Source organism: Gossypium hirsutum, chromosome A13 (genome assembly GCF_007990345.1).
Source record: "Gossypium hirsutum isolate 1008001.06 chromosome A13, Gossypium_hirsutum_v2.1, whole genome shotgun sequence".
In the NCBI taxonomy this organism is placed as follows: Eukaryota; Viridiplantae; Streptophyta; class Magnoliopsida; order Malvales; family Malvaceae; genus Gossypium; species Gossypium hirsutum.
The window spans coordinates 73,573,217-73,597,149 of NC_053436.1; the positions used below are offsets into that span (position 1 = coordinate 73,573,217).

A 23,933-nucleotide genomic window follows, 5' to 3' on the forward strand; every position below is an offset into this window, starting at 1 on the left:
GATGTTTCTCCAATATGGGATATCGCCTCGGCGTGAAATATCTTCTTGTTCATAAACTCAGTCCTACCACATTGAAATCAAAGGTAAAAAGCCTTAACAACCCTAAAATCTCATGGAAGAATCCATTAAAGCTTTGAATAAAGAGGGGATCTTTCCCCAAAATTTCAAGTAGTTTATCAATCTTTCCAAAGGAAGCGTCAGCTATACCTCCTTAGGTTCTCCATTTGTTGATTAAAAGATTCAAAATCCGTTTTATTTCATCAGAAGACCGTTTAATAACGAGAATTCTTCAACTGATATGTTTTAAACAATGGAAACAGTTTAATAACAGAAAATTTCAACTGATATTGGTAGAGGGCCGCGCGAACGCAGGCCCCCGCTGCCACAAATTATGACGTAGGCTCTCCTACTTTGAGGAGACCTTAGGCAAGCGCCCTTCCCAAGTGCAATGGAAGTCGCTTACCTAGGCCATGGGCCTAACTGATCACCCATTGACCCCGTCCAGGTAAGTATGTTGTAACGTTGCCAGGTGCTTCTTATTTATAAACCCTAGCTTGTGTTCCTTTCTTATGTTCCTTTGATGTGGGATAAGTGCTTCGACATAAGTAAGCGCAGGTGACTCGGCAAACCTATAAATGAAAAAAGACCCAGACTCCCGAGCAATTATGCTATATGAACTTCCGTTTTCACCGACATCAAACTGGTTCTAAATCAGCCAATAAAACAGACAAAAAGAGAATATCAAACTATCCATATCTGTACAAGTTGAAGTTCCCATACAATTCTACTGGAGAAATTGATCTCGTACCATATATCTCCAATATCCTTGAAATATTTCATTAAATTTAATGAGATACCATGAGTTTACAGCAAGTTTTTCCATGAGAGTGGTGTTCAGCATCTTACAGAACTGCATGCAACTTAGCAGGATCTTCAAAAGGTTAAACCAATCTATCTCATATCAACTAGTGCAATGGTAGGTGAAACTTACAAAAAAGAACATATAGTAATATATTGCAAAGAAAGAGATGTTGAAACTGTATAAAACTGAGGCCAACAAGAAGATATAAGCTGCTTTGTGTGACAAATTGTATGCCTAAAGAATGGGGACATGTAATTGAATACACAGCGTTTTGAAGACCTTGGCTTACCTGCCATCAATAGTTTTACTAAACTTATACCCATTAATCCACTTCAAACTAGAATCCCTGCAAAACTAACCATCCTCAGAGACAACTGGTTAGATTTCATTAACATTTGTCTTAACAATCAGAGCATTCAGCCATGGGTTTCGATGCTCCCTGAAAAGTTCAGCGTAGAATGGTTTTGTTTCCCCCGGTACCTATTTCATTCTATGTAGTAAAATCAACAACCGAGATTCGTGATTTTGATTCTACCCATGGGCTAGAATATTTTTCGAAGCACATTAACAAATTCGATTAGTGATACTGATTTTACGCATGGGCTTAGAACATTTTCCAAAGAAGAAATAATGAAAGCAGTAACAAGTTTTGATGATTTGTTTAGTCGTTGGAGGGGGCCGCGCGAACACGAGCCCCCAACTGCCACAAATTATGACGTACACTCTCCATAAGAAGGAGATGTTAGGCTGATGCACCACCTCAATGTGCAATGGAGGCCACCAACCTAGGCCATGGGCCTACTTGATCGCCCATAGACCCCGTCCAGGTATGTATGGATGCACTTGCCCCTTTTCCTCTTTTTTAAACCACTAACCTCCACCTGCATCTTGCTTACCTCAGCGATGTGGGATAATAGGAAATATGGCTTCTTAATTTTTAAATCCAATAACTGCCAATAACTGGCTTTCTTTGGGAAGTTGGGGCCTGCAAAATGCACTAACCAGTGACCAATTTGATTGGTAATCTAATTACATAAAGTTGTAATAATCTTTGTTGTGAAAATGAGTAATTTCTTTAGATTATTGGGTTATGATTTTGCCAAAAGCGGGGTTTTTTTTATATGTTTCACTTTCAGCTTCAAAATTTACTTATTTTAGAGGTAAAGAGTTCTATTATTTGTGTATTGAATAGTGAAAGCTGTAGTTCAATGAACTCTTTCTTCATGCCGTCCTGATGAACGGTTTAAGCAAGAATGTAGCAAATAGGTTTTCGCCTAATAAAAAGTTTAAACTTATATTCAAATTCGTATTTATATGTTTTAAATTCTCTCTTGAATTGTTTTATTTGTTAAACATGTATTCATACTTAATACTTTATCTTAAACATAAATAATACGAGTTTGAAGAATAAAAAAAATAAAGTAATTTGGACTCGATATGGAGTTAGAATTATAAGTTTTGTGTTGAACTTTGAAGTATTCTCTTAAAATAATATTATTATGACCCGTTTCGGATATAGAATAAGTTTATGATGATTGTTAGTAAATTTGTATTATTATTTAAACAAAAAAAATAGATTTTCAACAAATAAAATATTCCAACCTATAATTTTTTTTAATAAAAACTAGTCTTTGCGGATAGAGTCGATGCCAAAGAAATTAAAAGGTTTAATGTCCATTTTGACCCTAAAACTATACTTATTCTCCTATTTTGGTATTTAATTTTTTTTCTGATTTTATTACTTAAACTATTCTCCATTATTCGAATTGACTTGCAGCATTAAAAAATAAATAAAGACCAACATGTGGTGCTTTTAGAATGTGCCATTTCAATTTTCTTTTATTTTTTAATATTATCCATATTATATTGATTAAAAAGTAAAAAGTAACATATATAATAATTCAAAAAAATTAAAAAAATAAGTTTATTTAAAAATAAAGTTTTACAAAATATATAAATATAAATTTTAAAAATTCATAATAATATATAAAAATTAAAAAATAGATACATTTTATAAACTTAAAATTTTCAAAAATATATATTCTAGAAAATTAGTAATAAATTTGTATTTTTTTCAAAATTTATAAATTCTAAAAATTTAAAACAATTAATCAAAAATTCAAAAATAGAAAAAATTTAACTAAAGAAATACAAAATCTAGAAATTGAAATTTTGAAAAAGTTTAACTTTTAAAAAAACTATAAAAAATAATAATATATATTTTAGAACATTTTAAATAATTTTTAAAAAATAGAAAAGATAAGTTATATTTTTTAAAAAATTTATGATTTTTTTAAATATTAAAAATGAAAAAAAACACTTGACAAGGATCTGTCAACGATCAATCAAGGCTAATTAATGATTTGTCAAAGTCAAAAGTATTTTTAAAATATTTATTTCTTAATATTCTTTTTCCTATTTTTGAATTTAAATTTAAATTTTTAATTTTAATACATCTAATGCCACGTGGCATCTTCTGATTAGCTTATGTGCCACATGGCACATTCTGTTTGGCATCATATATCAACTGAATTTTTTAATCATTGTTACAAAAATTGAATTGAACCAAATAAAAAAAATGATAGTTTAAGTACTAAAATGAGGAAAGAAAATTTATGGACGAAAGTGAAAAACAAATTAAAAAATACAAATTTAAAATCCTCAAGGGTTGTAATTAAGCATACGAGGTATTAAAAAGTATCAATTTCTTGCTAATGGTATTTGACAAAATAAAAAATTGTCTTTGCGGATATAGTCAATGCCTAAAAACTTAAACGAGAAGTTTAAGATATTTAAGTGCTATAATTAGGTTGTTTTCAAAATAATATGGAAAAGTAAATTAATTACCGAAATAATATGTTTTCTTTTACTAAAATAATATGAAATATGTATGAAAATCCCAAATCGACACAATAATTTAGAGTTATAAACATTGTGTTAGAATTTGATTGGACACTTTAGAACTCCAAATCAACAATTGACAAATTGATTTGGGGTTCAAATAAGTTGCTATGTTGATGCAAGTATAGTGAATATTCTCTGTTGTCTAAGAAAGTTAAATTGGCAATCGACATTCTGATTTGGTTTTCAAGATTTTCTACTCTCTTATCGTCTGACATGATTAAAAGTTGAAAATTTCATACCTATCATCCGGGTGTTTAAATCCCCAAATTTTTGGAAAAAAAAGTGCTTGGAAGTGAAATAAAACTGAGTTAAGAGGTGAGTTAAGAGAGTTGAAAAAATATATATTTGTCAACAGATCAAATTTGTTAAAAGATAATCCTGCTTAGAGAATGAGGGTTAATACTCCAAGGTGTCAAAAATCAACCATTAATTATTCTTAAAAAACTAAATTAATTAAAATAATAATAATAAATATTACACTTCATGATCTTTGACAATCGAAATCAGATCCAACATTACGAGATGAAAATCCAAACACTACCGCAATCTTCCTGCCGTCTTATTCCGGAAAGTAGAATTACACGCCGTAATATTCATTGGTGTTTTCCTGGCTTTATGGTGTGTTTTTTTAATTGTTGTTTAGTTGATATAAACCACTGATTGACTAAATTTAATAAAATTATTCAGAAAAATTAAATAAATTTTTTAGAACATATAATATTATAACTGAATAATATAATTCATTTATTCATTATTAAACATTAAATAGAAAGAAATAAGTTATCTAAAAATTAATATTTTTAAGCACCAATAAAATTTTGTCATATAAAATTATTATTATGCACTCATTTATAGAGAAATTATTTTATAGATCATTCTCGCCATATTATACATCTATTTTTAATTATTTAATGACATTTCAACAATTTTTTCATATCTTTAACCTATAATTTTGATTATCTTTTATCCTAAACTCCAAACTCTAAATATTGAAGCTAAAATCTCAAATCAAAATCTAAAACCCAAATCTTAAACTTAAATCTCGAACTTGTAACCCTGAGCCCTTAACTTGAACCATATATTCATAACCCCAAATATTGAACATGAACCTCAAATTTCAAACTTGAACTTTAAATTTTAAATCTCAAGTTCAAACCCCTCAATCTTAAAATCTTAAAGTTTAAGATAATAACATGAGAAAATTACACAAAAAAATATTATTTTTTAAAAAATTAATTGCATAAAAATAATAAATATTAACTTAAACAAAATAATTTAAAATTTATAAAAAAATTAAAAGATGTTTATTTAAAATTTAAAAAATTAATTATTTTAAATAGTTTAATAAAATCAAATTAAATTAAAAAATATTAAATATAAATGAATGTATAACAATACTGTGTTATCTTTAAAATTTAATGACATAACACTATTTTATTGATATCTACAAACTATAAATTTTATTATATCTTAATAGAGAAAGAATTGTATCAAAATGAAAATTTTGATCTATTAATCTCCTATTGAAAAAGATAAAGTTATCATAGAATTACGATTTGATACAATTCTTTCTTATCCTACTATAATTTATTCCCTAAAATAAATTAACTTTTTAAATATTTTTGTGAGACTATTTTTTTAACTAAAATTTTATTTAGAAGGGACACGCAAATAGAGGCAGAGGAAATCTATTGTCATCGTGATTGCTCTTTGTGGTTTCCCCTTATTCGTATATTGGGAGAAGAAGTGAATATTATTACAATACATGAAATATGTGTGGTAGATAGATATGGATGATGTGGATCATTTGGAAATTTGGTCGTTGAGCCTCGCAGCTGCTGCCACAGAAGCTGAAACACCGGCAGGATGTGTGGTGAGGGTTGGATCATTCCTCAGCTCTGCAACCGCCACCCCTTCTGCATCTCTTCTTGTTGCTGCCTTATCTGATCCCAACCTTTCTGTTGCATTCTGCCATTCCAAATATATTTCACCTTCTTCAATCAAATTTCCACTAAATCCCAATATTTTAAATTTTATTTGGTACTACTAGTAGTAAGTAAGTTACCGATAGGACATCACACAACTTGGTCTTCTCCTCTTCTCTACTCGCCCTAGCATTGAGAGTGGCAGCCGACTGAGCAGCAGCGGCAACCCCACCTGGCATTATGGAGGTACGACCGGTGGCTCTCACTTCCGCAGCCTGTATTGCAGCAGCATCACTCCATTCCACGGGCTTATTCCCTGCTGTGAGAGCCGTTGCTTCCAGTGCTTCTCCAATGGTGATTGGACCACCCCCACCGTCTTCCTCACTCTGTTCACAAGACGAGTAAGGTCCCGATGTCAACGGAGCTGCCTGGCTATATTGTCCGATAACCTGCAGTGCTCACAACAACAACAATATATATTTTAACCATTGAAACTTTTTTATATTGGTCGTTGATAAGACAGTCAGCTAATTTTAATTTTCAAAAAGAAACCTACATAAATAAAATATAAACAAAAAAAATAAATTATAAATCGTATAAAAGATTATACAAATCTAATATATAAACGCCTCATATATATATGTTTAGGAGATGGCAAATTGCTAATGCTTTACCTCATTTTCAATAGACTCTGTGATTATACGTTTGCCAGCGAGTTGAGTCTCTTCAACAGTAACACCGCTGTCGACATTGACATCTTCGTGACCGACAAATCCGGCTTTCTCATTCTTCATCGCCGCAGATACCATGGCGGCGGCTGCGCAACCCTTCTTGGTTTCGCCAAGCAAGGCGTTCCCCGCCATCTGCATCATGGCGGCATCTTTAGGCGCCACTGGCTTCTCGGCAAGTTTCCCCTGTACATCGAACACATCTCCGTATTTGATCGCTTCTTCTTCTTCAGGCTTCCTAGGTTGTTGTTGGCTCATCTTTTTATTCAACTTTATTCTTTCTTTTTTTTTTAAAATCTTGTTTTGGGTTCCAGTTACTTGCTAGAGTTTTTGAGAAATTTAATTGATGAAGGAAATAGAAAGAAATTAGTTAAAATTTAGATTAGACGTGCATGGAACATGCAAGGTTTGGACACGTTAGTCGGATGCAGGGAAACGTGGCGAGGAAATAGATGAAAACGGTTTTGGGCAGGGAGGGCAAGCGGAGCAATCCTGATATTCAATTTTTACACGTGGCATAAGAATGATGACCTGGTCTACGCTTAATGGACACATGTATACTTTTCGTTTTCTTCAGGAATAATATAAATTTTTACCTTAAATTTTTACTAGTCCGGTTTATAAATTCGGAATTTCAAAACTACACTTTTTGAAACTATTAACTTCCAAGTCCTTACATGCATAAATAATTGTATATGAATCGAAATGATAAGTTTCATTATAGCATGACATAGAAAAAATTTGGTGATTGTTTAACTTGATAATTAGGTTGAAATGGCATGAAATGTTAAGTTTAATTAAGGTATAAGTAGCGAATGTCATGATTAGAAGTTGAATATGTATGTTGAACTTTTTTAGCAGGTTTTGGGGTATATTTTGAACCAATTGAAATAGGTACTTGATGCATAGGTTGGAAACTTTAAAATGGGATTAAATTATGTATTTTTGTCAAAAATAGGGTCCACGTCTCAATTATCAATTGTTCTTGTTGTAAGGTTGATCAAGAGTATGTGATCAAATGGTTTGAGGTCGTGATGTGACGTATCGTTTTAGCGATATCATGATGTTAGTCTTAAAATTTTAAATCTTTGTAATTTGGTCTTATTTTATGCTTGAATTAATAAAAGAATTTTCGTAAGTTCAATTAAGACTTAATTTTGATTGTTTAATTTGAAATGAATGAGTTTAACATTGAATTGTATGTGCGAATGATTATTTTATTGTGAATTGACTATAATTGTTTTGGTAACGAATGTAACATTTTGTAATTCAGATCCGATTATCGAGTGGGACGAAAGGTGTTAAAAGTAAAAATAATAATATTGGCAAACTTTTTTATGTGATGATAGGTTTAGGGTGTTTTTTTTTTGTAATTTGGGTTTAAATCTATGTACTTTTTAGGTTTAACTCATTTTAACAAAATAAAAGAATGTCACTAATTCATCTGGATTTATCAGAATTAGAAAAATGAACAGTTGGCACTTGTTAAGTGTCACGTCAGCTTAATTTAACAATAGATACAATTAAAAAGAAAGTTAGTTGAGAGATTTAATTGATGTAATTTTAAAATTTAAATACTCAATTGAATCTATTCTTTATAGAAAGATTTAATTATTTTTTCGCTTTTCTACCCTTAAGTAAAAAAAATTTCCTATATTCAAGCAAATAACCCTAAAAGGGATAAATTAAACAGTAATGTGGTTTAATTTGACAATAGTCCAAATACATATATGATACAAATATAAAATAAATATATAATGTCTTAAATTATTACTACATAAAAAATTTATTTAAATATAAAATATTTTTGAACACAAATATTTAGAGGACCTTCCTTTGGCTAAGACGTGTAGAACCATGCTGCTTTTTTATTTATTTATGGAAAATGGTTAAATTTTGGTTTTAATGTCTCTACTATGCCTTTCATTTATATATTTTAATTTATAATATAAATTTATTTTTATATTTTTATAATGTTATTAATTAGTCTAAAAAATAATTATTGTTAATTTTTTTATTAAATTTTTATGTAATTATAGATAATTTGAATGTTTTAAAAGTTTTAGAGAATAACACTTAACTTCTCTTTTTTTTAATGTTCCTTATTTCTTTTTTAGGATATAAGATAGTGGCCAATTTTCAATATGGACTCTATTCTATGTTGAAACTTGATATTTAATTTATATACTTTAACTTTTTTATATAATTAAGTCTCTTTACTTTTATAATATTATTAGTTAATTTAAATATATAGTTAATATTGTTAATTATTTTAATCAAAATGCTAACATCAATTTTTCTTAATAACAGTATCAAAAAAAATGCATGAGATTTATTTTCAAAACAACAGGGTTAAATTATACAAAAAAAAATAATAAAGTTACTAAATTATTAAAAACAACAAGGCTAAATTCTAAATATACGACACTTTAACATATTTTCAAATTTCAAATCAAGAAGCAAACCATACTAGTAAATAAAACAAAAGAAAATGCATGAGGTCTATTTTCATCTAGTGAAAGCTCTTATGGGTTAGCAGGAAGATCAGTTGATAAGAAACTATATATAAACATATCTCTTAATTTGCCCTTCATATATGCATATTTCCTTAACATTCCTTCCTTTTGAAACCCAGTCTTTTCAACAACCCTTTGGGAACCCAAATTTTGTGCATCAATAAATGCTTCAAGCCTTACCACATCTGGGAAGTCAACAAAGAACTGAGGCACTGCCATTTTCACTGCTTTCGTTGCAATCCCATGTCCCCAATACTTGACTGCAACACCGAATCCAATATTAGCCTTGAACCTGTCTTCTTCCCCGGAGAACGGAAAGATCGAAATGAAGCCGATCGAACAGTTGTCGTTGCATATGGATCGACGCCATGGATGGGGAATACATACATCCTTGATGTGATCCAGAGCTTCTTGCTTTGAGCTCAGTGTTTGCCATCGAAGGTAATTGGTGACTTGATCGTCGCCTGCAAACAAGAGGAAATCATCGGCGTCTTCTAGCTTGAATGGTCGAAGAGTTATTTTTGACAAGTCAACTTCCATCTAACCAAACACTACAAAGTAAGTCTACAGGTGAAGATGGTCTTATTTATCATATTAACTTGGTGGAATTAAAGCTACTTTAGAGCATTATTTATTTATTTATTCTCTCGCGAAATTTCTTGGGAAAAAGACATTGATTAGTTGAATGGTTGATTGAATAGACCTAATTTAAATTATTAAAGGATAGAAACAAGATAATTGGTGGAATTAAAGCTACTTCAGAGTATTATTTAATTTTTTTCTTCAATTTAGTATCTAAATATAATGTGTAAATATTTTTTATTTAATTTGATATTTGAGTTTGATATTTTTATTCTTAATTTTGTATTTATTTTTTATCCAATTTGATACTTGAATTTAACACTTTTTTCTTAAATTGGTATTTAACTTTTTTTTTTCAATTTAATAGTTAAATTTGTTAAATGCTACACAAATATGTAATTACTTTTAAGTTTTATTTGTTTATTTATTTTTTAATTTACGTTGTGAATTTCTTTTATTGAGGTTTTTAGAACTCTTGTTTTTCGCTTCAATATCCATTCATTAAGAATATCTCGAATTAGAATTTTTGAACACATATTTCCTCTAATATTGACGACATTTTTTGTGGAATTGAGAGTTTTATGAAAATCAAGCCATGCTTTAAGTATGCGGTCACTCTTGAATCGTTTCTGCCATTAACAGTCAAAGTAATCAAAATTCCAATTAAAAGTAAAAGTTGAGCATATTGTTTAGTGAAACAGAGGAAACTCTAAATATATGTAATCATTCCTACCATTAAATTTCATGTCATCTACCACATGTCAATCATATATTAGCTATTTTTGTCCCCTCATAAAAACTCAACACCATTAGTGTTTTGGGTAATTTGTATAACATTTGATAAGTTTATGTACCAAATCAAATAAAAAATATAGCTTAGGTACCAAATTAGGAGAAAGTATCAAGTCTATGTACTAGATCAGAACAAAAAAAAATTAGGTGCCAAATAAAGAAACAATGCCAAGTTTAGATACCAAATGTTATATTAAACATAAAAAATATTAATTATTAATAATAGTTAAAATCAGGGTAACTTGCCGCCAAATGTGGTGGTAGTTTTAGTACATTTCGACATTTAATGAACTTGCTTTCTGGTCCTTTTATATCTAATTATTGCATTTTCAGCTTTCGTAGTTTAGATTCAATTATGTGCAAAATAAGCTTTTTTACTCAAGAATTGATGTTAGTTGACCTATTAGGCCAATACATGCCTTAGGTAGTTTTAATATGCTTAATTTAGTGTGCAGGAGGTGTCACTACAAGAAAACAGACTTTTAGCGGCGTTTTTAGCGGCGTTTGAATGAAAAACCCGCTAAAGATCGAGTATTAGCGGCGCTTTTTAAAAAAGCTGCTAAAGATCAAGTATTAGCGGTGTTTTTTTAAAAACGCCTCCATATGTACACCTTTAGCGGTGCTTTTTAGAAAACGCCGCTAATGCTTGATCTTAAAATGCTGCAAAAAAAATTAACACAACGCCGTCATTTTGTGTTGAGCCTTTAGTGGCTTTAGCGGCGCTTTTTAGAAAACGCCGCAAAAGAATTTTGCAAAACGCCATCGTTATGTATTGAGCTTTTAGTGGCTTTAACGGCACTTTTTAAAAAATGCCACAAAAAATGAAAAAATTTAAAATACTATTATTTAAAATAATTTTAAAGATTTTTGGTATATGACTAATTGTTTCTTAATTTATATGTTAAATATTTTCTTATATAATTGTAAAAGAGATAGTATTAAATTTAAAATATTGAATTAATTATCATTATAGTTTAGGGTTTACGATATATGGTTAAGGGTTTAATGTTTATGAGTTACTATTTTAAGGTTTATGGATTATGGGTTTAGGGATTATGGTTTAAGGGCTATGGTTTAAGGTTTAGGTGTTAGGGGTTAATGGTAAAGGGTTCATATGGTTTAGGGTTTATGTTTTAGGATTTAGGGTTTAATGTTTAGGGATTAGGAGTTTAGGGTTTAGATTAATTAGTGTTTTTTAATTTATATGATAAATATTTTCTTATATAATTATTAAAGAGATAGTATTAATTTTAAAATATTGAATTAATTATCATTATAATTAAGGGTTTATGGTTTAGGGTATATAGTTTAGGGTTTAAGATTATGGTGTAGGTTTATGGTTTAAGATTTAGAGTTTATGGTCTCGGATTTCGGGTTTGATGTTTGGGTTTTAGGATTTAATTTTTAGTGTCTAGGGGTAAATATGGTGAACTACTTAACTTGTGTATCTTGGATTTTTTTATAATATAAATCTAAATAAGATAAATATAAATTATTATTTTAAAAAAATATATATCAAAACGGGTTAAATCCCAAAAGCATACATGAACAATGGTTTAGTGTGCAATTGTATACATGAACTTTAATTTAATCTAGTTCTTGTAAATTATTAACACAGTTATTGATATAACATCATTTTATATTTATATATTGCATACATAAATATTTATATTTATTCAATATAAAAATATATTGATGTATTTATTTTTTAAAATATGTATGATTAAAGTTTTCTTTTTTAATTCATCGATTCCATTTTATTTCTGTTAAAGTTTTCTTTTATATTTTATATATTAATTTAAAAATTATAAAAATCTCCAAAATAAAATTTAAAAATAAAAAATAAAAAATAAAAACTTAAAAATTTAATATTTAATATTTTAGTCCATATTTCAGTTAAAAAGTTCAATATTTAAAATTAAAAAAAATCCAAAAAATGATAATCTCAGCACAAAAATTTTGAAAAAAAATAGAAAAAATATTTTAAAAATGAAAAAAATCAAAATTGAGTAATAGTGACGTTTTTGGGTAAAACGCCACAAAAAGTTGAACTATAATGGCGTTTTTAGTAAAAACGCCGTAAAAAATCGAGCTTTAGTGAAATAAAAAACGAGAAATCATTATTTTTATACCAAAAAATAAAAAACGGGAAATCAAAATCCCATTCACAACCTATTTTTTTTGGTTACCCGCTCGTTACTCCCTCTTCTTCTCATCTCCTTTTATTCTCAAAATTTGCCCCCAAATTTCCCATTTCCAGCAACACCAAGTCAATACACCTACATCACACTTCTTTTTACTTTTCATTTCATTGCACTGAATTCACCCACCATAGCTACTTCTTTTCATTTTTGCACTGAATTCACTTTCCCACCTTCGATTTGGAGCTTTCAATCAAAATTACTTAAATAAAAAGCCAAATTTTGTATCCCTAATTTAAAGAAAAATTTTAATTATTTGCTTAAAAAAAAGTATAGCCTCCGCCATCGAATCTTGTTTGTGATTCATTGAAGGTATATTATTTCTATATACTCACATTCTTTGATTACAAGCTCTAGGGTTTTCTTTTTTTTAAATTGTTCACTTTTTTTTTTAAATTTTGTTTGATTGAAATTTCAGTTTATTTTATGATATTCATCTTGGTTTAGTTTTTAGGGTTTTTCTGCGATTTTTTTCTTGCAAGGCTGGTATGTCTTTTTCTTACTCTTCCTTCGCTTTTTTGCTTAAGGATCTGCTTTTTTCCCCTTTCTTTTTGCTTATTATGTTTTACTTAAATTGGAAAGTTCTAGCCTTTAGGGTTTAGTATTGAAAAAAATTAATTCTGTGATCAAGCTCAAAAGAAACTAGAAAGTAAAAGGGAAAACTTTATAAGAGAATGGACTAAGAAAAAAGTTTATTGTGATGAAGGGTCTGCTTGTTTATGATACAAGGAATTTGATAGCATTAAAAATAAACATTTAGTCTAAGTTGATCTCATTGTAGATTATCAACTTTGTCATGTTACCCTACCCCCCCTTTTTTTTTTGTAGATATTTCAATTGTTTCATTTTAATTATACTTTAGCACTCTCATGGAAGGTCAAGGATTTAGGGCCAGTTCTTCATTGCTTTTGAAAAGTGTTGTGGAAAAGTGTTTTTGAGAAGTACTTTTGAGAAGTGTTTTGGAAAAATTTAAGTGTTTGATATTGCTGTTAAAAAATAGGTAAAATGTCTATTTTAGACATGATATTATAAAGTAACAAATATGTATTTAAATAATGTTCAAATTAGTTAATATTATGATATTTTAGTAAAAATATAAAAAATAATTTATTATAACTTATTGTTAATATTTTAATATATAATATTAATTTTAAATATTTCTAAATAATTAATATTAATTATTTATTAAATTTAATTAGAATATATAAACTATATTTAAATATTTAAATATAATAATTAAATATTTGTAATTAGATATTGACACAATTGTATTATTTTAAAAAATATTTTTTATTTTTAATTAATACTTTTAACACATTTGTAAAACTCATATTAAATAATCAAGAAAGAGAACACAAAATAATAGCATCAAATACATTTTAAGTCAAAAAGTAAGGTTAAAAAGATAAAATAACAGCCAAAAGTGCTTTTTGGCTGAAAAAGCTAAAATTTACTGCTTTTTCATCTCTAAAAAAGCTCATCCCAAAAGTTAAAAAAGTTACCCCAATGATATGTGTTCTTCATTGCTTTTAAGAGAAAAACACTTTTTTTAGAAAAAGTTCATCCCAAAAGCAATGGAGAACACACCCTTACTATAGCTATATGTTGCATGAGCATATTTCTTTCATTTATATTGATATATATATATATATGCATCCTGAATAGCACTTACATTTTAGATTAGATAAGCATCATGGATGTACAAATTTATGTGTGATTTATATTTCTCATGTTCTGCCTGTTTTATCATAAATTATTGATGTACCTGTTTAATATGGATCAGTTTTATGAAGTTGAGACTAGATTGTCTGTGAAGAGGTGTAGAGCAAAAAACTTATATTGATGAGAGTTGAAAAATGATAATCATGGAGGACATGGTTACCATCATGATTAGGACAGTTGTTTAAGTTTGCTTTAGAAATGCTAGCCAGGCATTCTTTTAAATGAAAAAAGCTCTCTCTTTGATACTGTTGTTGCATTGGAGTCTTTTATTAATCTAATTCCATTGTTGAATTTTCATGTAAAGTTCTTGAATGTTTCTGTTCGAGCCTATGCTAGAAGACTGCTAGCTCATTTGATTGATGAATCCTGCTACAACATGTGCTTAGTTGTCAACTTGTATTTCAGTGTTTAAGGGCGTTCCTCATTTCATGTTTCAGAAGCTTGACATTCCTCGAGCTAAAGAGCCCTTTTCCGCTTAATTATTAATTAATTTTATATCTTTTAGAAGGAAACAGGTCATGCGTGTGAGTTTCTAGAATGTTGGCATGTGGAAATTCATTTGTAGTTATGGATAACACTATAGTTTCCTGGTGACAGACTTGGACCATTAGCTCATTACGTACTTGGTGTATGTTTAATCCTTTTAGCTTGCTATCAAGTGATGTTAGGCTTGGATTAATAACTGAACCTGAAGAACTGGTGTCTGTTGGCCATTTTTTGGCATTTTTAACTAATAGTCCTTAATGAAGGAATTCATACGGTCCTACTCTTCAAGGGTTCATTGGAAACCTTTTAATAAAAGCGATTATACATATGAAGGATTATACTATAGAATGTCAAACACATATCACATATACCAAACACAAGTACTTTATATACATGACAAAGAAAGTTTATGCATTTTTCAGTTTAAGTTTCATTTTTTTATCTAATGAATTTGAATGTGGCAATTAAATTTGTGTGTTTTATAGGCTCATGTTTTGAAGGAGAATGGGAACTTGTTGGAATTGGTTGATACAAGGATTGGCTCAGATTGCAACATAGATGAAGTGATGGATATGATCAACATTGCACTATTGCGAACTATGATTCTATCAGATAAAACAAGGTAAATTATTTAATATATATAACTTTTCATGATGAGGTGATGTGTGCACCCTCATGAATCAAGGTGAGATAGTTAATGAAGCCAGCCCCGTATTTTTACGATCATTTATTTTCTTTTCCATATTTGTTTAATTAGTTCTAATTTGATAATGTAAGGTTTTAAAAATTTTCCAGCACTTACACTCTGATTTGTGTGTGTGCACATATCTATGATAAATGATACATGATGTGGCTATTTTTCTACTTGCACTCCATAAAAGATTTATGGCACAGGCTGTTGAAGGTGACGAATGCCATTTTAGTTCCATGGCCAGTGATATTTCTTTATAACTACTGGGGATTACTTTACGACTTAATTTTAAACATGTGCATTATGCGTAAAAAAGCATGAATTTTGAAGTAGTATTCAGTGGATTTGGAATCTAATACAAAATTTTGGGTTTTTTTTTTCTTTCAAAATGTTCTTATTTTTATTGGGGGTGATGTATAGGTACTGAAGCAGCACCAAGAAAGAACATATATGTTCTTTTACAGGGAAACTAGACCTGGGAACATGCAAAACTTAAAGCTAGAATGCAGACTTTACAAAGAAACCTGAGGTACCCCGCAATGGCTTCAAATTTCAGATACATTCAAGGCATGCATCTTTCTCTTTTAATAAATAATTAATTATATTTCTAGGCATTACGAAGGAGAAGATATCTAAAATTTGAGTCTGAGAGAGCTTCAAAATTTGGAGCAACAACTTGATTCTGTCTTTAAATGCATAAAATCCAAAAAGGTTTAAATCACTCCAACAATATATATACTAAAACATTATTTTCCTTATTGTAAATGATTTTCATGATTTTTATTTTAAATCACTCCCTGATCACCATGTTAGCCAAAGGTAAAGTTGTTGATTATATACATAAATTCCTCAAAAGATAAAAGAATACCAAAAATCTCAATATTCAGCTTGCTTTTTTCTTTTTCATGTCATGAACACACAAGAAATGTGATGAAGATGATTATATTCTCACCTACCAGGACAAAGAAGGAGAATGGCTGATTGCAGGCGATATTCCATGGCAGTAAGAATATTTTTCCTTCCTTTTCTTGGTTAATGAATCCTCAAATTATATATTAGTAGTAAATGTTGCAAATTGAAGTGTTTAAGTACTGCAAATTGAAGTGTTTAGTTGCTGGAAATTGAGATGTTTTATCGTTGTAATTGAGGAGTATAAATGTTGTTAATTGAAATGTTAAAGTGCTACAAATTGAATTGTTTTAATGCTGTAAATTGAAGTGTTAAAGTGCTGCAAATTGAAGTGTTTGAATGCTGTAAATTGAAGTGTTTAAATGTTGTTAATTGAAATGTTAAAGTGCTGCAAATTGAAGTGTTTTAATGCTATAAATTGAAGTGTTAAAGTGCTGCAATTTGAAGTGTTTGAATCCTATAAATTGAGTGTTTAAATGCTGTAAATTGAAGTGTTAAAGTGCTACAGATTGAAGTGTTTGAATGCTGTAAATTGAAGTGTTTAAATGCTGTAAATTGAAGTGCTTAAATGTTGCAAATTGAAGTGTTTAAGTACTGAAAATTGTAGTGTTTAGTTGCTGGACATTGAGATGTTTTATCGCTGTAATTGAAGTGTATAAATGTTGTTAATTTAGATGTTAAAGTGATACAAATTGAAGTGTTAAAGTGCTACAAATTGAAGTGTTTAAATGTTGTAAATTGAAGTGCTTAAATGTTGCAAATTGAAGTGTTTAAGTACTTATTTTGGGTTTTTTAACTTGTGTGATTATTTGTGTTTCTAGCTGTTGGTTTCAATTAGATGAGCTAAACATCTCCATCACCGGTGTATAGAGGTATCTTCGCCACGTTCCTCGCAAGTTCAGGACAGGTTTCAGGGAAGGTAGGAAAATGCTAATGTCCTTAGGCTCATTGCTTTCCGATTTTAGTTCCATTGCATATTTCTGTTCTTGTAAGAAATTTTGGGTTTTTTTTTCTTTCAAAATGTTCTTATTTTTTATTGGGGGTGATGTATAGGTACTGAAGCAGCACCAAGAAAGAAGGTTGCAGCAGCTTCTGCTTAAAAGGCAAATTGTAATGGTATGAAGTTTTGTTTTGGATGAAGCCATGTTTATGAGGAAACATTTAGTTATGAAGAGTGAAATTATGTTCCATTGGATGCTTTAGTTGTTATTTAGTTTCTATTTGAATGTAGCTGTCTTATATTTTGAACATTTATTGGAGCTAATGTTTGACCCTTAATTTCTTCATTGTCTTTTTTTAACTTGATCAATGTTCTTGTTTCGTTAATTTAAATTCATTAATTTTTATATTTAGTTTTGAAGTTTAAATTTTAATAGAAAATTTAATTTAATTAATACTTTTTATTTATCCTTAAAAGTATATAGTTTAAAGTTCAAAATTTAAAAATTAAACATAATATAATATTTATCATAGAAATAAATATTATTTAATTAAAATAAATTTTTTTAAAGGTAATGTTTTTTAGCAGCGTTTGTGAGAAAAGCACCGCTAAAGGTCCATTTTATAGCGGCGTTTATAGGAAAAGCACCGCTAAACGCCGCTAAAAGCCATGACTTTTAGTAGCGCTTTTCCTACAAACGCTGCTAAAAGTCATGACTTTTAGCGGCACTTTTTTGGATAAACGCCGCAAACTTTTGCGGCGTTTCCTATAGCGGCGTTTTTTGCGGTGTTTTTACAAGCGCCGCAAATAGTTTTAGTGGCGTTTAAAAATGCCGCTAAAGGCCCAAAAAAGCGCCATTGAAAGTCTGTTTTCTTGTAGTATGTATTTAGCAACCCAACAACCTTATGGATGACACTCGAGTGTAGCACAAGTTTCCTAAGACGCAACACGTGAAACCAGAACTCTAAGATCAAAATATCGATATTGTGTCGCAGGACACCTTGGTTGTGTCGCGACACAAGTCTGAACATGGGACACTAGAATCGACAAGGTTAAAACTATCTGCATAATCAATAATTTTCGAGATTATGGCTTGTAATAAACCTAATTAAAGTTTCTAAACATCAATATAAATAGAAAGGTATTACTAATATGTTGGCGAGCCTTTAAGAGCCATAGTTAGTAGATTTAGGTTTTATTTCATTTGTATTTTTAGTTTCTAAATACTTAGTTCTTTTCGACTAGGTTCAGCTTGAACCTAAGTAGTTCAGCTTGAACCTAAGTCTTTTCTATTGAAGTATTCAGCAGTTTTATTTTATTGTTCTTTTGCAAACATCAAGACTAGTTAGCTCTCAAGAGATTATGCAACTCCGAGCATATTCGATTTAATCAATTGAGCAATATCTTACCCTGTCTCTTAATTTAGTTTATTTGTGTTCTTTTACTTATTTAAATTAAAGCTAAGAGTTATGGAATCTAGATCCATGGGAGGCTAAGTCTATAAGGAGATTAACAAGTGGATGTGGGAGTAGTCAACGGATGAATAAGGGTTTCTTAATAGGAATTAACTGATTTTAAATTATGTATGCCTAAACCCTGGGATTGATGACCTTAGGAAGTAATCTAGGTTAAATGAGGTCAGAAGACAAGTTTGTCAAGTAAATCATAATTTATCCTGGTGGGGAAAGTGAGGTTGGGAGATAAGCAAGTACCTGCTGATTAGTTAATTAGTAATTAATAGTTAATTTCATTTAAACCCAAATTCTGAAATTAATTACAACCACTGAAATGAGTTAATCTTCTGCATGTTCTTTTGATTTAGTGGTTTGTTTATTTCTATCTATTTAATTCAGTTAATTTAGTTTATGCTTGTTATCTCTTTTATTGTTTATCGTAATATAATTTTTAATTATTAATATTTAGACTTGTTATTGTAGAATTAGATTTCTAATTTAATTCGTCCTCTTTTGGGTACAATCCTCAAAATACTTCTCTGTGTTCCATTGCACACATCTATCTTACAATTTGACCCATATACTTGCGGACATCATTGATTTAATTTACTATATTTTTGGTGTGGCATTTTCTAGTCAAACATTTGCACGTTTGACATGTTGGGAAATGTGCTCATATTATAGTAAACATGTAACTGTTTTCTATTTATTTGAATGATGAATAAATAAATAAAGTTAATTTCACATTGCATTATTATGTCTTTTGTATTTTTTTTCATATTTTGCATGCATAGAGAAATTGCGACAAACAAATATTGAAGATAAGTGGCATTGTAAGAATGTTTACATTGCGAGAAAAACAACTTGCTTCAGTAGATAATCTAAATTATTTTTAATCCCATAAAAGAATCAAATTGAACATTTGAATCAAATACTGAGAAGGATTATTATGTCGTCTACAATTCCAATTGGGGAGATGACTAGTCTTAACTATCGATGCAGTTGGTTTCACGGGTAGAGGCATAGATGTATTCATTAGTAGAATGATACATTAGACTAGACCCAAGATGAATTAATTCTAAATCTATTTGTGAATTAATTCACTTCTGACGTTCATGATGAGATTTACCTAAATCCTGAGTTAGTCATTAACAATGCGTATGCAACTCATGTGCTTTGATATAAGTGGAGGCTAATGATGTAAAGATGATTGAGCCCATAGCCAGTATGTTGAATACATGACTTGTGTATGGTATGACTTTACTAGCAATAGTGAAATTCATAGCTCAATTAAAGAGTTACTGATATCCTCTCATTGGCATTGTGTGGATTGATAAATATGGAACATGACCACGGGTTACTTGTTCTCGAGCGAGCAATTTATCACAGTCATTTGTTGACAATGATCATATTAATTATTAAGAAGACACAATGGTCACAATGAGATAAAATAGGATTTTATTGAGTGAACAGATTTAACTCAAAGGAATCAAGAATATCATATGAGTGTAACACACATATGATGAGGTCATTGGACAAAATAATTGGATGAATTATTTTCGTAAAGAGTGTACAATAAGGAGTTTTCAATCATGGTACTTCTTGTTGACTGACTCCATGATTAAGTAATTGCGAATTATCGGAACGATACTTCTGGACATAATTACAATTACTAGAGCCTAATTGAATATGTTCGATTGGTTCCTCCCTAGCTCAACAAAAGCTCAATCGGACTGTATTTGAATTAGAAGAAAATTCTACGACTTTGGAAATAATTTATTGAGTCGATTTATTCAATATGGAAATTAATTAGGTGATCATAAGAATTATTCAACTAGAGAATTTGATTAAAGAATTTTCTTTAAACATTAATTTTCCTAAGTGATTTTTGGAAAAATTAATTTTGATCAAGTAAAATTAAATTAATCAAATTAATTAAAATTAATATTATATTTTTGGAAATTAATTTTCAAGTCAGACAATTGGCCTAATAGGTAATTGAACTTGAAAATTGGGCTTGAGATTGTAAATTAGGCCCGGGAGCCCAAAATGAGACCAAGACCCAAAATTTGGTCAAATCGGGTCCGATATGTGAAATCGGGCCGATAGTCCAACCGGTGGCTAAACTGGACCGGTCGGATTGTCACTGACTCGGATCAAGCCGATAGTAGTCAAACTAGCTCGGGGTGCAGTAAGGGTGTCGCACTTGCATCACTGGACACGGCGGTGCAGGCAACTACGGCGACGGTGTCTTAGTGGCTAGCAATGGTTGGTCTTCGGTGGTTGAGTAGTGGAAGAGTTACACTCCTATTGGGACTCTACCAGAGAATTTGATTTTAAATTAACTATTTTAAAAATAATATTATTTTAATAGTTTAATATTAAATTTAATTTAATACTTATCTTAATAGTATTTTATTAATTTAATATTAAAGTGGTTATCTTAATATTAAATTTAATTTAATGTTTATCTTGTAGATCAACATTCTATAATATTAAATTAAATTTAATATTTATCTTGATAAATATTATATTGTTATAATATAAATAGGCAAAGAGTAAAAACAAAGAAAACGAGAGAGCAAAAGAGAGAGCGTATTTTATTGATCAATCAGAATATTTACAAAGCTTCTCCAAAGTCTCTATGTATAGGCATAAGAAGTATAAATGAAATAGATATCTACTTCTAATAACTATTAAAATTTAAAGTACATCAAAAATTATCTTGACTTGATCGGCATTTACTTAATAAGATATTTATAACACTCCCCCTTGGATGTCCATTGGTAGATAATGTGTCTCGTTAAAACCTTACTAAGATAAAAACGCAATGGGAAAAAAAATTCCCAGTGAAGAAAAAAGAGTATACATATCTATAATATACATAATATGCTGCCTCATTAAAGACCTTACTAAGAAAACCCAGTGGGACAAAACCTCGGTTAAGGGAAAAAGAGTATAGCGCGTATTTACTCCCTCTCATGAAAACATCACATAATATCTCATATTCTATGTATTTAGTCTTGAATACTAGCTTTTCAAATGACCATTTGAACGTATTTGCTAAGCATTTATATCAATATTCTTTTGAAAGTCATAAGTGAGGAAAAAAATTGGGGAAAATATATTTTGATCTCTTCAGGAATTTCAACAATAATCATAATAAACTTTAATCATGATTCTTCTATAAAAATACAAATAGGTATTTTGGATCATTTTATAATCCTCTTTCAACTACTATTGACTATGTAAAATTTATCATATATATTTAATTATTTCAATTCATATAAATGAACAATTTCTCGAGAATTTCAATATGTTTCTGGCATTTTAAATCCTTCAAAGATTTTAATATAAAATTTACTGTACAGTGATTCATAAAAGGTTGTAACAACAACCATTAGAAGCAAGTTAAATCATTTATGAACTGCTAGTTTAATAATATATCTAAAGGTTATTGTATCCACTACAAAAGAATATTGTATCTTTTCATAACCAATGCCAGGCCTTAGCGAAAAACTTCATATTTTTATTCCACTTTTGCAAAACTACTTCATTTGTACCTTTACTGGCTTTATACCTTTAGGTATTTGGACTACTGGTCCGAAAACTTTACGAATTTAATTGTACTTGAGTTGCGTCTTTCTGTTTTGAACAATCTATTCCAATCTATATTTCTCAATAGATTTATTCAAGATCCTCCTTTTATTTCATTATTTCAACAATAATATTGCATGCAAAACCATTGTTGACCACTTTTATTATCGGTTCGACATTTTCTCGAATTGACATAACTTGTCAAGATCTCTTATTTTCACTATTTTAATCTTCAGTTTTATATACCTGAATCTCTTTTGGAGTTTTACTTATTAGTAATGTCTTGGGTCTCTTTTGGAGCACCCGCCTTCACTATATGACCATCTAGATTTATTATTTTCTTTTATGAGAATTTTCAAATTTGAAACTTGTAATGAGTTATCCTTGTTGAACTTCTGGTTCAAATTACTCTCCCCCTAACTCATTACAAGATATTAATTCTCTCCTCCTAATGTCGGAAAAACTATTGAATCAAAATAGTAATCACAAATCATGTCACAATTGAATCTTCAATACATTCAAAACATCTAATAATACAAGGAGACTTATAATTAATATATATTCTCAACTTTCTTTGAGGATTCACATCTTTGTGCATTGTGTTGGAGCAATTGGAACATATACGCATATACAAAAATTCAAAGATGATAAATATTTAGCTCTTGACCAAAACCAATTGAAATGTGGATTATTTATAACTTATTGGCTTGATATGTACAACATGTAAATCAACATAATCTCATGTTGAAATAGGAAGTTTAGTTCTCATAAGTAATGATTTAGACATTAATAAGAGGTGTTCAATCAATAATTTCTCTAAGCCATTATACACTTAAATAAAAAAAACTTTTACAAAAGTTTTTCAAACTCAATCAATAAAAGACTGTGATATAAACTCATCAGTATTAGCAAGATGAATTGTCTTAATTGCATGATCTGAAATTAATTATTTGAATAAGCAATCTTGCAAACGACAGGTTGCAAGTTGATAACACATATGTGATTATTTTGTAGATCCATCTACGAAAATCATATAATATCAAAACCATCCATATTGTGGATGAATGAGCCCATATTCATTTCAGAAATATAAGACATTAAATCTCAACTTTAGCTAGTGAGTTTCTAATAATCAATTTTCATTTAGAATAAACAAAAAATGAGAATTCTTTAAATTAAAGAATATTCTAATTCTTTAATGAATGTCCATGTGAATTCTCAATTAATTTTGGCATCATATATGATCCAGGATGGTCTAATTGGTCACGCCAAGCAGTAAATGTATTTGTATTAGTAAACTTCTGGTTTACTTTAATATGCATTTCAATTGTACGAAATTATAACAAATTGATACTTTTACTATCATTCATTTTACTTTGTATCCATATGTAAATACTATTTTGATATTTACTGCTAGAAATGTCTAAATCAATGTGAAGTCTATAATGCCACTAAGTCAATAAATATAATTTTTAAATAATTATATGCAATATTCGCTTCAAGGAATATGTCAAAATCTTCAAATGCATGACATTTGGTCTAATGGTATGATTCTCACATCAAGGAATACTTTTAAAACCCTTTTAACAAGAGTTTTGTATAATCAGTTAACTACCAAGAATAA

At 29.4% G+C, this 23,933-nt stretch overlaps 2 protein-coding genes, 1 long non-coding RNA gene and 2 other non-coding genes across 6 annotated transcripts; 1 reads left to right on the forward strand and 4 right to left on the reverse strand.

Annotated features, from left to right (window-relative positions):
* Positions 1–351: 351 nt before the first annotated feature.
* On the reverse strand, positions 352–513 carry LOC121212764 (U1 spliceosomal RNA). Its single transcript, XR_005908138.1, has one exon. It is a non-coding gene; the product is annotated as a U1 spliceosomal RNA (small nuclear RNA).
* A 1,020-nt stretch (positions 514–1,533) lies between these two features.
* LOC121213104 (U1 spliceosomal RNA) lies at positions 1,534–1,697 on the reverse strand. Its single transcript, XR_005908472.1, has one exon. It is a non-coding gene; the product is annotated as a U1 spliceosomal RNA (small nuclear RNA).
* A 3,741-nt stretch (positions 1,698–5,438) lies between these two features.
* Positions 5,439–6,761, reverse strand: LOC107899418 (late embryogenesis abundant protein D-34-like). Its single transcript, XM_016825125.2, has 3 exons — positions 6,366–6,761; positions 5,832–6,140; positions 5,439–5,734 (listed from the first exon to the last, which is right to left on the reverse strand). Exons 1-3 carry the CDS (start codon positions 6,675–6,677, stop codon positions 5,570–5,572), a joined length of 786 nt encoding a protein of 261 aa, XP_016680614.2. The 5' UTR covers positions 6,678–6,761; the 3' UTR covers positions 5,439–5,569.
* A 1,973-nt stretch (positions 6,762–8,734) lies between these two features.
* LOC121212763 (uncharacterized N-acetyltransferase p20) lies at positions 8,735–9,517 on the reverse strand. Its single transcript, XM_041086210.1, has one exon. It carries the CDS (start codon positions 9,473–9,475, stop codon positions 8,945–8,947), a length of 531 nt encoding a protein of 176 aa, XP_040942144.1. The 5' UTR covers positions 9,476–9,517; the 3' UTR covers positions 8,735–8,944.
* A 2,952-nt stretch (positions 9,518–12,469) lies between these two features.
* On the forward strand, positions 12,470–17,596 carry LOC107893599 (uncharacterized). 2 transcript variants are annotated; one of them, XR_005908130.1, is made up of 6 exons: positions 12,470–12,822; positions 15,204–15,340; positions 15,830–15,938; positions 16,021–16,412; positions 17,140–17,237; positions 17,372–17,596. It is a non-coding gene; the product is annotated as an uncharacterized lncRNA (long non-coding RNA). The 2 variants fall into 2 exon arrangements; XR_001682884.2 differs by having other exon boundaries at positions 12,477–12,822; positions 16,333–16,412.
* The last annotated feature ends 6,337 nt before the right edge of the window (positions 17,597–23,933 follow it).